Source organism: Fusarium sambucinum, chromosome III, assembly GCF_050947815.1.
Source record: "Fusarium sambucinum isolate potato_lamoka chromosome III, whole genome shotgun sequence".
NCBI classification, from domain to species: Eukaryota; Fungi; Ascomycota; class Sordariomycetes; order Hypocreales; family Nectriaceae; genus Fusarium; species Fusarium sambucinum.
This window is the reverse complement of record NC_139292.1, coordinates 2287270-2303777: the sequence shown is the minus strand read 5'-3', so window position 1 is coordinate 2303777 and position 16508 is coordinate 2287270. Positions and strand designations below refer to the sequence as shown.

The 16508-nt window shown below is 48.9% G+C and overlaps 8 protein-coding genes across 8 annotated transcripts; 5 read left to right on the top strand and 3 right to left on the bottom strand.

Annotated features, from left to right (window-relative positions):
• Positions 1–767: 767 nt before the first annotated feature.
• Positions 768–1860, top strand: FSST1_010956 (concanavalin A-like lectin/glucanase domain-containing protein; the record flags this gene model as incomplete). The annotated part of the gene is made up of 2 exons (XM_083234041.1): positions 768–1205; positions 1255–1860. 2 exons carry the CDS (start codon positions 768–770, stop codon positions 1858–1860), a joined length of 1044 nt encoding a protein of 347 aa, XP_083080652.1.
• A 503-nt stretch (positions 1861–2363) lies between these two features.
• On the top strand, positions 2364–3521 carry FSST1_010955 (glycoside hydrolase family 64 protein; the record flags this gene model as incomplete). The annotated part of the gene is made up of 1 exon (XM_083234040.1): positions 2364–3521. One exon carries the CDS (start codon positions 2364–2366, stop codon positions 3519–3521), a length of 1158 nt encoding a protein of 385 aa, XP_083080651.1.
• Positions 3522–4597: 1076 nt separating this feature from the next.
• On the top strand, positions 4598–6714 carry FSST1_010954 (Zn(II)2Cys6 transcription factor; the record flags this gene model as incomplete). Its single annotated transcript, XM_083234039.1, has 2 exons — positions 4598–4657; positions 4789–6714. The coding sequence occupies 2 exons, from the start codon at positions 4598–4600 to the stop codon at positions 6712–6714; spliced, it is 1986 nt and encodes a 661-aa protein (XP_083080650.1).
• Positions 6715–6945: 231 nt separating this feature from the next.
• FSST1_010953 (PPIL2 family peptidylprolyl isomerase) lies at positions 6946–8784 on the bottom strand (the record flags this gene model as incomplete). The annotated part of the gene is made up of 3 exons (XM_083234038.1): positions 6946–7451; positions 7504–8701; positions 8758–8784. 3 exons carry the CDS (start codon positions 8782–8784, stop codon positions 6946–6948), a joined length of 1731 nt encoding a protein of 576 aa, XP_083080649.1.
• Positions 8785–9380: 596 nt separating this feature from the next.
• On the top strand, positions 9381–11314 carry FSST1_010952 (lung seven transmembrane receptor-domain-containing protein; the record flags this gene model as incomplete). Its single annotated transcript, XM_083234037.1, has 6 exons — positions 9381–9452; positions 9521–9554; positions 9607–10191; positions 10241–10315; positions 10363–10605; positions 10653–11314. 6 exons carry the CDS (start codon positions 9381–9383, stop codon positions 11312–11314), a joined length of 1671 nt encoding a protein of 556 aa, XP_083080648.1.
• Positions 11315–11588: 274 nt separating this feature from the next.
• Positions 11589–13290, bottom strand: FSST1_010951 (S-adenosyl-L-methionine-dependent methyltransferase; the record flags this gene model as incomplete). Its single annotated transcript, XM_083234035.1, has 4 exons — positions 11589–12451; positions 12503–12707; positions 12763–13032; positions 13081–13290. 4 exons carry the CDS (start codon positions 13288–13290, stop codon positions 11589–11591), a joined length of 1548 nt encoding a protein of 515 aa, XP_083080647.1.
• A 334-nt stretch (positions 13291–13624) lies between these two features.
• Positions 13625–15052, top strand: FSST1_010950 (kinase-like domain-containing protein; the record flags this gene model as incomplete). Its single annotated transcript, XM_083234034.1, has 2 exons — positions 13625–14145; positions 14203–15052. 2 exons carry the CDS (start codon positions 13625–13627, stop codon positions 15050–15052), a joined length of 1371 nt encoding a protein of 456 aa, XP_083080646.1.
• Positions 15053–15553: 501 nt separating this feature from the next.
• FSST1_010949 (uncharacterized protein) lies at positions 15554–16393 on the bottom strand (the record flags this gene model as incomplete). Its single annotated transcript, XM_083234033.1, has 2 exons — positions 15554–16209; positions 16264–16393. 2 exons carry the CDS (start codon positions 16391–16393, stop codon positions 15554–15556), a joined length of 786 nt encoding a protein of 261 aa, XP_083080645.1.
• Positions 16394–16508: the final 115 nt, after the last annotated feature.

The following is a 16508-nucleotide window of genomic DNA, read 5'->3' as shown; positions in this document are numbered from 1 at the left end:
TTCATTGTCCTGCCTGTTCAGTTTGGCTTTCAGATACCTTGTTCGATATACAGATTGTTTGTTTTGCGGCCATTGGACGGCATTAGCATGATCTGGCAACGTTGGGTGTCCTTTGGGCCCTTTGCCACAGCATGCCGTTGAGAGGAGGCTGGCCCATACTCGTGTATAGATGAATAGTGTTTGCTTGAATAATCAGCACCTGTCAAATGCCATTGGCTTCGTTCGTCCGTATGCTTGTGATGTGATACATGGTGGACTGTAACTGAAATTCGACCTATCTTTAAAAACAATGACTAAATATGACCAAGTCTTCGTTATAGAAAACCTGGTGCTTCCAGGTGTTGGCTATTGGTCTTCTGGCAACGAAGCCTGTAGATTTATAGTACGACTGACTAGCTGTCTCTTGGTACTACGATGTTCTTCTTTGCAATACAAAGTAGGTGCTACTAACACACCTTGCAGTTACCATGTCCGTTCACGTTGGTGTATTGCCTCGCACCTTACTTCGATTCTGAATACATAGCAGGCATTCGGATAAAGGTTGTGATGTTTAGAAAGATGGGAAGTCTCAGGTGAACTACAGTTACCCAAACATACCCTATTTACTACATGCACTGAAACCTAGGAAGACAAGTACTGATTGCCTGCCAGCACCTTGCCTGCCATGTCTTTCTTCATTTACATCTACGTCTAGGATTCGAATCCATAAAGCAACACAAGAGACACAATTCACTAAAGTTGGCAGCATCAATCCCCCATCTGTCACCATGATTGCATCACTTTGCGCCCTTGCAGCAGTCTTGAGTCTGGTGACCGGCACATGTGACTGTGGTTATTCGATTCAAGACCCCAAAGACGAAGGGGTTATTGTGTTTATGGATCGACTTGAGACTGACTTCGGTCAACTGCAAACTATCTCCCAAAGCCATGACTGGGTAGCCCAGAAATTCACAGTATCAGCAGAAGATGGTCGTGGGAACTACAGCAAGGCCTTCGAACCCACAAACGTTGCCATCCAAGCAACGCACCCTCAAGGTCATCCGGATCTGGGTCATGGTGTTGAACTACGTGTGGGCAGTACTATCAGCAACGACACAATCCCAGGAAGCGAGATAGATACAAAAAGAATGGACCTCCATTGGGGATCATTCCGAGCTGGGATGAAGTTGACAGATGTTAAGGGCACGTGTGCGGCCTTCTTCTGGGTGAGCAACTGGTGTTTGCTTTTGGCTGAGGGAGCTAACAGGATGACAGTATTTCAACAATACCCAGGAGATCGATATTGAATTTCTATCCCGAGAGTTTGATTACGACAGAGGCATTTACCCTGCCAACCTCGTTGTACAGTCCAAGGCGTCTATGGAGGCCGGTTACGATGCCAGCAAGACTGGGAACTTCAAGCGAGTAAATTTGGACTTTGACCCAACAGAGAGCTTTCACGAATACCGGTTTGACTATGTTCCTGGCCGTGTTCTGTTCTATGCAGATAACAAACTGCTCGTCCAGATGGAAGGTGGTGATATGCCTTCTTCTGGGGGCCACTTGATCCTGCAGCACTGGAGCAACGGCAATCCGCTGTGGTCTGGCGGTCCGCCGAACAAGGACGCAATAGTTACTATCAGCTATGTCAAGGCCTACTTCAACTCTTCGGACAATGAACGTCAGTCATATTTACAACGGCAGTGTGTCCGGTCGTCTGTGAGAGCCTCTGCGTGTTCTATCCAGAACGTTACAAATGCAACATCCTACAGTGGCGACATGCCGCACGATTCGGACGATAATGACGAAAGTGACGCGGCGGTTGCAAATATGAGCTTGTTGGGAAGTTTGGGGCTTGGCTTAATGGCATTGTTATTGTGAATGCCTGGACAAGACTGGAGGTGGCAGTTAAGGAAGAGTACATGTATCCATATTGTCGATAAAAAAAACATTCCGCTCTGGCCCTTAGATAATTATGCTGCTGGCTGAATATACTAAAGTGCTGACGTAGTAGACCTCAATTGTTGCAGAAAAGTTGACTGTAAATCCAGTATTGGTTGCACCAAAACAACAAGTGCTTTAAAGAACTAGGCTAGACCAAAACAGACTAGGGAGATTGAATTGATGATTTCATTCTATCGTGCTCCTGTTACCAATTTGTTGAAGATTAGGCCAAGAATCTAACAAAACAGGGCCTAAAACAGGGCAGAAGCAGCATGGTGAGGTGAGATGATGAGGGGCTATAAGTACCAAAGTATTGAGGCACTGAGACAAGAGTGCAGTCAAGGATTTCTCATCTAACCAGTGTCAAACTTTTCGCATGTTATTATAGCTACGGCACGACACGACACAATTAACAACACTCCAAGTTGTAGTCAAACATCATGCCTACTGAACCCTTTCTGGACATCTTGCTCACCAACCATACGGACTCAAAAGAACTCTTTGCCCATGTTACAGGCCGAGATGAGAAAGGCGTGGTGATGCTTCTCGCAGACGGAGAGACGTTGTATCGTCCTGAATCGCCGTCTGAGATTCTCCAACCTGTGGGAGCAGACGTTGGCATACTCGTCGGTGAACCTGGGGCCCAGAAAAAGGTCCGGATACCACACATCTTTGGAGGCCGCATCTGGTTCTGCAAAGGAAATCCTCTTACGTTCCTGTTGAATCCTGGACCAGCGGTGGTAGAGCCATCCGTGATGAACCCGACCGACCCCAACTTTCACGCCGACTGGGGTTTCTGCGAATTTACTTACAACAACGACCAGTTGTATGTGAACGTGTCATATGTTGACTTTGTGAGCTTGCCAATCGGTCTGGAACTCGAGAACGAAGCTGGCAAAGTCACACATGTACGGGGGTTGCCAAAGGATGGGCTGGACCAAGTCTGCGAAGGACTGAAGCGCCAGGGCGAACAGGACGGCGCGGGATGGGAGAAGCTTGTGGTCAAGTCAGACTCAGGCTCTAACCTCCGGGCACTGAGCATCAATGCTGCTGCGGAGCTGCACCCAGGCTTGCTGGAGAACTACTTTGCGCCAGAGATTGATGCGGCATGGGAGCGATACAAGAACGAGGACATCGAGATCAACACGCAGGCTGAATGGGGCGACGTCAAGGGTCGAGTGCATCACGGCAAGCTTGTCTTTAAGGATGTGGGCAAAGATAAGCTTAAATTTTCATTTGAGAAACCGTCAACCCGGGATATTGTATCGTGCAGCTCCGGACCGTTTGCGGGGGGGCCGGACGTTACGCCGGCGCAGCTCAACGTCGGGGCCCGGCTCGCGGCTGCGCTAAACCGAACGACACTATCAGGGAACGGCCGGCAGCCCGAGGGGGAGAAGGTAGGTGAATATTATTGTAAGGGGGACGCACAAGGGAGAACGAATCATTACTCAAGAGTATGCCATGAGGTTACGCATGAGGGTAAAGGGTACGCGTTTCCGTATGATGACGTTGGAGCGTCTGGAGGAGTCGATCAGAGCGGGTTTTTGAATGATGGGAGACCAAAACTATTGACGGTTCACGTTGGAGGCAGAGAATAAGTTGTAGAATCAACAGACGTATAAATTAAGTCAATATCCTTTATTTGTAGCTCCTTCTCGTTCTCATCTCCCCAACACGTATAAACAAGCCATAGGGTAGGTTGTGTCTTACCAGTGCCTTATCAGAAGCCATTGGTCATACACACTACATGTAAGACATGCGGTTGTGGCTTTTAATGGTATAGATATGCCACAGCCGTAATCAAGGAACAAGAGGGTTGAAGATTGACCCTGAGCTGTAACACCGAAAGCTTTGGAGCTGGCCTCATATGGTTTTGAGTCGTTAGATTTGATGACGCCGCTAGTCAAGTTTATCAGTCACCAACCGGTCAAAGTATTTCATCCAATCTAAATACTAACTACCAGGTATGTTGGCAGGCAAATAAATATTCTTATCTTTCTATAGCGATATGTATATACCTACCAGGTAATATAGGAAGATGGAATGTAGGTATCAGTATGACCCAATGATGCATCCTTAACTGGGGCCCTCGGGAAGAAAGGAAGAACACAGCCATAAACATAAGGACGGCGCCTGCCCACCCAATCTGCAGCTAACAAGTCGCATCACACCCAATCCTGTCCATCCACCGTCCACTGCGGTACGAGCCTATCGATCCATTCAAGCCCTTCCTTCTGCTACTGCATCATCCATGCCTCTACTTTTCCCTTTTACATCTAATTTAATTGCACCCGGAGCACACCAATATATATAATTGTTCCGTCGCCCCCATTCTCAGCATCGACTCACAAGCTCATGATTGACGATTCGCGATTTCTGATACCAGTGATACCCTCTATAACAACCGCCATTTGGAATACCTAACCGCTTCTTTCGATATTACCCCAGCATCCCCCCCTTACCTAGCTATCCTCTTCTGGCGGGGCATATGTCTTGAGCCAAGAGTTTGCTTTTGTTAGACAGAACAACCCGCGAGAAGCACTGCTACCAGCAGGTGCCCATCATGTCATGACCTGCAAAAGCCTCAGCCCTTCTATCTATACACTTCTCTCTCGACCTTAGTTGTCAAACCTGGATAATTAATTACAAGGCCGTACTTCTTTGATCCATCGTCATGGTCTATTGTGGGAAGCCTTCCGGAGGTTGCTCCGTCTGCCGTGGCCGGAAGATTCGCGTGAGTTATCCCATCATCACTGGCCCAAATTATTCCCCAACGGCGTCCACGATTAGGACATACGGCTTGACAGTGTGGCCATGACGATCTACTGTTCTTTCAACTTGCTGACCTGTAATTTATCTCCCAAGTGCGATCAAAAGGATCCTTCATGTACACAATGCACGAAGAAGGGGATAACCTGTCCTGGTTATCGCAACCTTGTTGATCTGATGTTTCGAGATGAAAGCTCTCATGTCATCAAGAAAGCAGAAAGCAGACGGTCCCAGCACCTCGTTCCGAATCAAAAGAGCTCTGCTGGCCAGGGACTCCCTTCCCCATCTCCATCTCCCTCAACACCTGCTGAGCCCATCGACTTATCGCCGACATTCATCATTGATTCAAGACCTGGGGGAGGCTTACCACCTGCCTCCAAAGTAGAGAAACCTAACAAAGCAACGGATAGACGTTCTAGGAAACGAGCCACTCGTTGTCGCGCACCTGTGCTTTCAGCATTGAACAATGATTGGAGCCGTTCTTCTTCAGAGACTTCGGAAAGCCCAACTAATGCCAACGATGACGGCGGAGCTTCCGAGCTCGATGTTCCCCTAGACAGGGCTTTATCCCCTGAGACACAGGACAAAGGCATTTCCTTCTTCTTTTCTCGCTATGTCACGACGAATGGAGGTTCCCACCAAAACTATTCTTTCATATACGATGTATGGAAGCCCCCGGACTCGGCCCAGTCCCAAGTTGACCTGGTATCTGTCAGTATGGCAGCTGTTGGACTTGCGGCATGCTCTCAAAGTCTCCAATCACCCGAACTTATGACTCGTGCCCAAGAGAGCTATGCCATCGCACTTGGATTAACACATCGGGCCCTCCGTGACCCGATAGAAGTAGTCAAGGACACAACTATGCTTGCAGTATTGATTCTTGGCACATACGAATTCGTTTCGGGTTACAGTGCTCATACAATGCGTGCTTGGCAAGATCATGTTAATGGAGCTGCTGCTCTTGCGGGTATAAGGGGTGTTGCTCAATTTAGGACCAAAGCTGGAGCCCGCATGTTTCTCATGCTTTGCCAAACGGTCCTAATAAGCTGCATTCAGAGTGGACTCCCCATGCCAGGGACTCTAATAGATCTTCGCCGCCAAATTCCACCATCTGAAGAACTTATGGGGCCCGACTTTCATGTAGCATATCCCGTTTACAAAGCACTACAAGTTCGGCACGATATCAAATCAGGCACACTTAGCAGTCTTGATGATATAGTCAACGCCATATCTAATGTCCAGGAAGAAATTTCTGCAACACTCTCTGGGTTACCAGAGGATTGGAGATATCATAATGTACAGCTGACGCAGCCGGACCCACGAGTTTTGGGACAAACTTGTCACGTTTATACCGGACTTCTCCAATCCACCACCTGGAACATGGTGCGAGGAATACGCATGCTCCTATTGGAAACATTCGTTGAGAAATTCTGTGCAATCTTCGAGTCATCCAGCGATACTGCAATATCGGAGGCCCATCTTCAGATTTTGGCAATTTCTGTCAAACTTTTGAACATGCTAGGACGGTCAATCGCTGCGAGTATACCACAGCACCTTGGAGTTGTTAGTATACGTGATATAATTGACCGAAAAGACCCAGCACATACGGTGTCGATTGCTGCTAAGAAGCAGGCCTATCGTGTTCTACCAACGTCCCCCGCTCATGATACACGATTTGGTACGGACGATGCTTCAAGCAGCGGCGGTAGTCCTGTAATGTTTGACCCAACAAGATCGACAGCCCACACAGACGATGCCGCTCGTTTTGTGAGCCTTGCTTCTACCAACAGTACCATTATTTGGCCATTGTACATGCTTGGCATGTCGTCGGTCTGCTCCTCTGAGACGAAACAGTACGCCGTAGAGGGTCTCAATGCTATACACAGAGAAGCTGGCTTGGAACAGGCGCGCGTTGTTGCAGGACTGTTACAGGAGCAGAAGGCTGGCTATTCTATCTGCAACTCCTCACTTCTTAGCAAGCTTCCGTCGGTAGCTCCGAGCACCCTGCCCTCGATAGTCTGATACGCCTCACCACGATCAATAGGCGGTACCATGCGGCTCAGCACATCTTTACTTCATTCAACGTCTAAGGCATTTTGAGACGTATGAATCATCATACGCAATGGGCGTGATATTGGCAGGCTTTTCTATTTCTTAGCGTGATTCTCTGGATAGACAGGGCGAGAGTTAGAAGGTCACATACCCAGCACTTTTGAGCTATTGACATATTGAGGCAGACTATGCCCGTTTCCTTTACCAATTATCAAAATTTCCAAAACCACCTCCTTTAGCCTTTTTGCGTGCAGGCTCCTCCCATGTGTCAACATCCTCCACGTCTGCTTCGTTGACTGTTGATGTACTCTTTTGCGTAGTGGCCTTTAAGTACTTTCCTACTCCAGCACCTGTGTTCTCCATGCTGCCGTCACTGCGTATCCGCTTGCCGGTCCACGTCGTCTTGTCATCGTCTGTACCGCCTTGTAGCCGGATCTTCTCCCGCTCCTTAGTCTGTAACTCCTTTTCCTGTTTCTCTTTTTGAAACTCGGCGAAGGGGTCAAGCATAATAACAATGTCCTTGATAAAGATCTTATTAAGGGGGCGGTTAGAACCATCAGTGGGAACATTTTCCATTTTGGAGAGAACATTAATGTTTTCGACGACTTTTCCAAATACTGTGTGTTTGCGGTCGAGGTGAGGTGTTGGCTTGTACGCAAAGAAGAACTGGCTAGAGTTTGTGTTTTTTCCTTTATTGGCCATTGAGACTGGAAGCGTGAGGTTAGCAAGAATCAAACCATACTGAAAGGGATCACTTACGGGTTCCACGGCCATTGTGTGACATAGGACCGTCGAATTCATCATCGAAATACTTGCCCCAAACACTCTGCCCGCCTCGACCAGTGCCGGAGGGATCACCACCCTGGATCATAAAGTTGGGAATATTTCGGTGAAAGGCCACGCCCTTGTAATAACCTTTCTGGGATAACCTGATGAAATTCCACACAGCCTTCGGCGCAAACTCTGGGTATAGTTCGATGGTCAAGTCGCCCAAATTTGTTTCCATCCTGGCAAATCCCGTTGTCTTGACACGCTTGGGTTTCAGCATGTACTCTTCATCAGAGAGTAGGGCTCTCTCGCCACTCGTTTCGGGTGTCAGGCCTGTGCTGGTGAAACTGGCTGCGGCTTTTCCTGTGGTGTATGTGGCAGAGTTGACAGCTAATTTCTTGTCGTTGATCATGGACTTGCGAACGACGCTGCCAGCAGCCGTGGGTTTCGTTAGAGCAGTAGAACTGCGATTGACATCGCCACCTTGCTCACGAGCTTTGCGCGCCTTTTCTACCGCCGCTTTGGCGCGCGAGACCTTGTCGCCCATGCTTCCCAAAGCACTGGAGTTGATGTTGCCGGCATTGCGCTCTTCTTCCTGCTCTTTTGTCAATTGCGCCTCGTGTCCTTCCTTCAAGTACTTGAACTGATCCAAATTGCGACTGGCCGCATTCTGGGGGTCCTGGAGAGTGATGATATCGGCGCGGGTGAATTCCTCGTCGTCAACCAAGTCGCGCCACGATTTGGCCTTGATATTCATGCGATCGACCGTATCCCAGGCGAAGACGTTGGCATATGTGCCATGACGAATGGCGACTATGTGTGTGTTGTCGGTGAAGACCTTGTATGTAACTGGATCAATTAAATCGCCTTTTCCATCGCTCAATCCGGCACCAAGGGAGTCCGACTCTGAGTTGCGGGCGAAGTTGAGACGAATCAAATCTTTTTTCTGTAGTGGCTCGCCGGTGACGGGGTTCTGGTTGGGATGCTTTTCAAGCCAGGCGCCAATGACTTCAACGTCGAAGATAGTCCCATCTGGTGTGCACACTGGGTTCTTGAACGGCTGAAGACTCGCGGCGCAAAAGTTGAAGGGGAGACGACGAAATGAAGCGCTGGCTTGTTGGTTGCGAGACGCGCCTGCGCCGATGCTGGGAGAGAAGGCGTCGGCCGAGGACCATTCTGAATGCGTAATCTAGGAGACGTTTGGTTAGAATAAAGGACAGCTTCAATCGAGGGATGTTGACTTACGTAAAGCTTGTCTGTTCCTTTGCCCATTGTTGCGCTGATCGAACAAATGTGAATGTGATGGTACTTCTTAAAAAAAAGAAGTTATGATGATGGTCCCCTACCCGTGGTTCCATCTATATGATGCGCCACGCTAAGGTTTCTACGTACCTCATAGGTACCAGGTACGCTAACCTGGTGCCTGAGACGACCTGGGGCTTATCGTAACCGTTCGAGGCCTGGCCAATGAGGACACAATCTCTGCCATGGTTTCTCCTGATGCTGGTGCTGACCTGGCATCACTGAGCGGCGACCAATTACGTATACACGTTGATTGCTCCCTTGAATCTGTAACTTGAGGCATCCGGGCTTCTACATTAACTACCAACTCAATTCATTCTTATACATAACTTTGAGATCACCATCTTCAAGGCCAAAGTCCCCTTCCCACTTGACGAAGCACACCCTGCCGCGCAATCAGGACATTCGACAGGCTCGACATGCTCCATAATTAACAAGCTACAGCGCCACCTCTTAAACGCTTCTAAGCTCCCTTCTGCCTTGAACTGCGATCATTCTTTCTTCTATTCCGGATATCCTCGCAACCCTTCCGAAGCTTTCGCCGCAATATCCACGATAAGAACATCATGAGGTTCCTCACGGGACTGCTCGTGCTGGGCATGTCCCTTTGGACAACCCAAGCCTACGAGATCGGACTGGTACGGGGTGGCCTACAACTACTAGGAAGCGTCGGCATCGCAGTTGTGCTAACTTTGATCTCCTCTAGAGCAACAAGGAAGGCTACCAAGAATACTGTACTGGTAGGTGATGACTATTATATGCGATTCAACTCTTTGATCTGACAGTCTTCAGGCATGTACAGCAAGTCCTCATGGGGCGGACCCGTTGACCCTTTCATCCTTGTCAAGTTCCTGAACAGTAGCGATTCGGGCGTCAAAGATCCGACAGCCAGTCTTGTGATATTCGAGTGGAAAGATAGGAATCTCGTTGGAATACCTGATCCCGATGTCCCCGGAAACGTGAGTGTTGCCGCAAACCCTCATTTGGCGCATACTAACGTGCATGGAATACAGCGACTTGGCGTCTGCGGCGATGACTTCGTCAAGCAAGGTTACTGCAACAAAACCGACATTGGCAAGTTTATCTTGCACCCTGAAGTCGACAAGAAATCTACCAGCGTGGTCCTTACCAAGGCCGTCCACCTCAATTCCGCTGCTCCCATCAACTACGCTATCAAGAAGACTGGCTACTACTGCGTCCTCACGGACGTTGTCAATACCAAGAACTATAACCTTGTAGTTGAGTACCGCAATGCTTATGGTGAACTCGAAGCCACCCAGATTCCCAAACTGCCATTCTACGGCGGCATGAGTATCTTGTATGCGCTTCTCGCTGCATACTGGGGGTTTCTGTACTACCAACATAGACACGACATCTGTAAGCGCATCGGCCCATGCAATAATGAGTTCTGACTGACTCCGTTTAGTGGCCGTGCAAAACTACATCACAGCAATCTTGATCTTCTTGGTAGTTGAAATGCTCATCACTTGGGGCTTTTATGGTTTGTATTTTACTCTCGTTGTATTACTCGCTCTAACTCGAATGTAGAATATCAGAATCGTCATGGCTCGAACATCGGCTCAAAGGTGTTCCTCACAATTGTAGGAATTCTCAATGCTGGCCGAAACTCGTTCTCGTTCTTCTTGCTGCTCATCGTTTGTATGGGTTATGGTGTGGTCAAGCACACCCTGGGCAAGACAATGATCAGAGTGCGATGGCTTGCAGCAGCTCATTTCCTGTTTGGTCTCGTCTACTCGCTTACTTTCCTCTCCATTACCCCAGAGACAGCTGGTAAGACTACTCGCTTGTTCTTTATAGTACCCACTGACTCGAGACAGGCCCATTTGTGCTCTTGATTGTCCTCCCTCTAGCTGGCACCCTGACTGCCTTCTATGTCTGGACCCTCAACTCCCTCAACTGGACTCTCAAGGATCTCCGCGAGCGAAAGCAGCATGCCAAAGAAGCCATGTACAGAAAACTCTGGTGGGCTATTCTCATCAGTGTCATGGTTATCTTCGGCTTTTTCTTCTTCAACAGTTTTACGTTTGCCTCTGCCAGTGACCCTGATTTCGTCCCGTTCCACTGGAAGACACGATGGTTCATCCTCGATGGCTGGCTGAACGTGGTCTACTTTGCTGACGTGGCATGGATCGCGTATCTTTGGCGCCCTACGTCCAACAACCGTCGCTTCGCCATGAGTGACGAAATTGCTCAAGATGATGATGGCAACTTTGACCTTGGCGATATTGGTGTTCCAGGAGAAGATTCAGATGATGAGGAGGCCGAAATCGCTAAGCCTCAAAACAACTTACAAAACCCCAACAGTCTATCGTTGTCGAGCGCATCTCGGAGTGCCCCTCAACAGCCAACGAACACACGCGCCAATCCTCGAGAATCGCTAGAGAACGAGACCATCTTTGCTGTTGGGGAGGACGGAGACAAGTTCTCAGACGATGACGACAGTGATGAAGAAGACGCGAAGCTTGTGAAATCCAAGTGAGAAAATCAAGGCGTTGGCTTCGAATGAAACTTTCTGCAGCCACCTTTCGGCGCATTGTTTTTTTGTATACTTATAGGTTTGCCAAAAGATCAAATCTTATTCATGAATGAAGAGGTTCAAATAATGCACAGCTCTTTTTGTGTTACTCGTGAAATGTAGTATAGTACAGAATGGGCAGGTATAAATACAATATTGTGGTGAATACACATGTTCCTAAAGTCGTTTCTCTTCTCTTCAGAAAGGGTCAAGAATGTCCGCCATGGCCTTCCTATGTCTAACCCAATACATCACCTCCAAATCCAACTGGTCGTCTTCGACCATCGTTTTCAGGCAGAATGGCCAACACTTTGTACAATTTCCCCATACCATCTGGACCCTTATCAACAAGACGCTTCCAAGCACCGTCGATCTTGTCAATGGTGCCCTTCTCCACACCAGGAGCCTTGGTCAACTGTTCGGCACGCTCACGAATACCCATCACCGTGAGGAAATCACCTTGGGTGACAGGACCATGAACCTCAACGCCCTCACTTGCCGACATGGCCACTTCGGCAATGGCGGTGAAATCAACGTCAGCGCTCAGATCAACCAGACCGGGCGCGGAGAAGGGGCTCACACGCCTGTGATGACGGATGCCTCTGAGTGAGTTGATAGGGACAGTGTCTGAGGTTCCGTAATCAAGAATGAGAGCCGCACCACTGGGCTTGGGCTTGGGATGTTCATCTGAACCACCAACACGAGTCGCAAAGTCCGTAGCAAAAATGGAAGCATCCGGGCAGATTTCAATGTTCGAGTTGGGCATGCTCTTGAGCTTGCGGTATCGAGTAGAGGTCTCGGGGAGGAAGCGAGAGTGGCGGGTGGGGGTAGACGAAAGAGTAAGTTGGAATTCAGGGGGGGGCTCATGTTGCTCTGACTTTGGTGTTCCGAGCTGGGCATGAGTGACGCCCGGTGGTGTAGGCGATACCATCATCTCTCGCCATTCCATGGTGGGCTTGGTATTTTCGGGTGGTGACCGAGGAGCTGAAGTAGATGAGGAGGGCTTTGGTTGAGGGGTAGCAGCAGGGGCGGATTGGAAACTGTGTATGGGTAGTGCGTCAAAGAACTCGTGGGCGATTATAAAGGGCATCTTGTCAGATTCTATAATGATGTTAACTTAATAGTATAGAACAATAAGATGCTGTTGCTTACCGTATGGGATTGACTTGATGTTATCTGTCCAGACAATCTTCTTGCCATTGTACTTGCTAGAACTGTGGAAACCAGATTCTAACTCAGATGAAGAGGCGCCAGGTCCGCAGAGAAGCTCTTTTTGAGCACTTTGGAGCTCACGACTGGCCTCAACCATGTAGACAGCGTCGATGCTGTTAGCCATAGCAGGGAATCGTTGGATTGTCTGGAAACAAGTCAGTGAGCACGATAGAGAGAAGAATGTTAAATGGATTTCTTACTCGAAGCAAATCATCCATCAGAGTACCACGGCCAGGTCCAACCTCGATAATCTGAACTCCTTGTTTTGGTCGACCCTGGCTCATCCACTCGGCGATGAACCAGATACCGATGAGTTCACCAAAGATTTGCGAGATCTCTGGCGAAGTGACAAAGTCTCCCTTTGTTCCAAACTGATCTCGACCTTCACCAATGGCTCCAGTATAGTAGCCTCCAATATCACCAGTTAAACACATTCGCATGTAGCTTGCCAGCGGAACAGGTCCTGTCGTCTGGATACAGGTTAGCATGAACACACTGGTTTAACGGAATGTACTCACTGAGATGGCAGCAAAGAGCTGTTTAGCCAAAGGCGTAGACCACTTTCTCTCACTCTCGAATTCATCATGTTGGGATTCAGCCTCTTTTTGATATCGACGAATACTAGATGAGAAGTTTCTAGCAGCACAAGAGTTGACCAAGTTTGGCCGCGATATACAGCGGTTATTGGCCAGCCTTGTGAAGGGTCTTATGCCCAATGATCTAAACATCTTGAACCTCTGACTACCCAGTCGAGTACATAAAATGCTAGAGATTCAAGAGATGGGCAAGATCCTCTGATCGTAGTACGACACCACTCATTCCCATGAAAGCATGGATCAGTGACGATGCTTTTCCTGAGACAAAGCTACCTGCTGATAAGATAAGGAATTCCTCAACGTCAAACCGTCCCCAAAGCTCTCACTACTCTCCACAGCTCCGGTGTTCTGTACATACTCAAACATTGAATTGAACACTGTCTTCCTCTTCGCATATACCGTTGGCCTAACTTTCCTCTATCATCACAAGTTCATACACCTAGTTGCACCCATTACAGCGCACATCATGTCCACCAAATCGCGGTGGGCCGACACGGAGGAAGACACCCGCCTCGACGCCAGACTCAAGGAAGAAAAGAGACGGAAAAAGGCAGAAAAGGCACGAAAACTCGAAGAAGAGAAGAAATTACAGGCCGAAGCGAAGAAGAGCAATCTTGAAGCCGACGATGACAGACCCTCGAAGCGACGGAGAATTACACCCGAGCCAGGCGCAAAACAAGACGAGAAACTGCCTCCAGCCAAGCTGCTGCGATTCCCAACCGGCAGCTGGGGGAAGTGCAGAAGCGTTGAGAATTACGAAAAGTTGAACGATATCGAAGAGGGAACTTATGGATGGGTTGCGCGAGCGACGAATAAAGCCACGGGCAAGGTCGTCGCATTGAAGAGGTTAAAGCTAGAACCTCAGGATCGGAACGGTCTACCGGTCACGGGCCTTCGTGAGATACAAATACTCAAGGATTGTCAACACCGCAACATTGTTACCATGGAAGAGGTCGTTGTGGGCGATGATGTATCACGGCCGGACAAGTAAGCACGCGCCCATCAATTCCTCTCAGTATCGACAATACTAAACAGTCACTACAGTTCGTTATTCTTGGTTCTTGAATTTGTCGAACACGACCTGAAATCCATTCTCGAAGACATGCCCGAACCTTTCCTCTCCTCCGAAGTGAAGCGCCTTCTTCTCCAGCTCACATCAGGTATCGCCTACCTCCACGACAACTGGATTCTTCACCGCGATCTCAAGACCTCCAACCTGCTTCTCAACAACCGCGGCCAGCTGAAGGTTGCCGACTTTGGAATGGCCCGTTACGTTGGTGACCCTCCACCCAAGCTTACCCAGCTTGTCGTCACTCTCTGGTACCGCGCTCCTGAACTACTTCTTGGTATCAAGACGTATGACGCTGCTGTCGATATGTGGAGTGTAGGTTGCATATTTGGCGAGCTACTCACTCGCGAACCTCTGCTTCAAGGTAAAAACGAAGTTGATCAAGTCTCGCGCATCTTTGAGCTGTGTGGTGTTCCCACAGAAGAGACGTGGCCTGGTTTCCGACGTCTCCCCAACGCTCGCTCATTACGCCTTCCCAAGACCCAGATTGCCACGGGCTCTGTCGTTCGTGCTCGCTTTCCTAGCCTTACTAGCGCAGGCGCTGGTTTGCTGGGCGATCTGCTATCACTTAACCCTGAGCGCAGACCGTCGGCGCATGAAATGCTGCAAAACGAATATTTCCGACAGGACCCCAAGCCAAAGCCAGAGAGCATGTTCCCGACTTTCCCTAGTAAGGCGAATCAAGAGCGCCGTAGACGCGTAGAGCCTCATGCGCCTGTGCGTGGTGGACAGGCTGCTTCGCTAGGCGACGCTGATCTAAGTGGCATATTCCAGGGGCGGGACAAGGAAGAGAAGGGGGCAGGATTTCAACTGCGTATGATTTAAGATTTGGGCAAGTGGTGACTATCGTTTAAGCATAATTGTTGGATTGCAAGTTATAGGAGCAGTCATAGGCAGATCCTATTCGTATACCCAGATAGACTTAGGATTCATCGAAACTCGTTACCCAGGAAGGACATTTTATTACAAGATAAACCGTTGTAAGCAGCATATTTGTGAGAAGACATTCGACATGGGGTTCAAATTTATCTGAAAAGCTGCTGTCAGTTACCAAGAACCGACGAGATTAGATGTATATAATAGATAAAATCATTAAGTGATCTCTGCTCGATTTCAATCACCATGTCATAAGTATCCAAAATGGGCTTTCCTCCAGATTAACTTCGCAAGAAAGATAGACATCTACCAACGCCCTCACAGAGCTGTGACGCATCCAAAGTACCAAGAACAATAAGCAAATTTTCTCCATCTGATGCTTTCCTGGCCGTAAACACCCCCAAGATTAAACTCCAAAGAACAACAGCAAAAACAAGTGACAGTTTGAAACTAGTTGTCGCAGATATCACAGTTCCACTGGGGGTAGGGCGTGTAGGCCGCGGGGGTGTACATGCCGAACTGGAAAGTCTTCTGGACCGCCAGGTAACCGGGGGAGGGAATATCGGTAATTGCAGAGTCGGAATCCTTGATGATGAGAGTATACATGCCAACAGGGAGAGGAGCATCAGGATCGCTGGCCTCCTTGCTAGTATCCCAAACATAGGTGGGGTTCGTCTCGAAAGTCATGTTGGCGGTAAGAGTGTAGGTTTCGCCAGCGGAGGACTGACTGACAAGCACGTCGATTGCAGTGGGAGTGCCTTCGAGCGAGGTGTAGTTCCAGCCAAAGGTGGCGTAGTCGCCAATCTTGATCAACGGCGTAGGGACATACATAGTGTCAGGCAGCGTCATACTCAAACCGCCAGGTTGAACATCGGCAGAAAAGGTTGTGCGTTTGGGTGCAGAAGTTCCAGTCTTGGTGCCTGACTTCTTTCCGGTCTTCTTTCCTGTCTCTGTGGAATCTTCCTCAGTGGCAGTCCCAGTCTCTGTTCCGGTTTCGACTTTAGCTGTGTTGAGGTTGGTCTGCTTGGGACTTTTATCGGTGCTTGTAGCTTTTTCTTCAGTCGTGGTATCCTGACGAGGCTTGAGAACTTGAGTTTCTAGAGGCACTGTTTAAGAGTCAGTAAAAAGGGGTCTGAGTGTCGTGGAGAGAGCTGACATACGATCTTCCGGGACAACTCGTCGAACTACAACTGAGTCGGCGTTGGGAAACCAACTAGGCCATGCTGTAGCCAAAGGTGCAAGAGACGTGAGGCAGACAGCGGCCTGGAGGAGGTTGGAGGTGGGACGCATGATGGATTCGTTGATGGTCGTTGTTGGGTTCGAGAAGAAAGGGGTCGGGATGGAAATCGAACAATGACGACAGTGACGATATTGAAAGTCGATTGAAAATGGAAGGTCGTTGTCG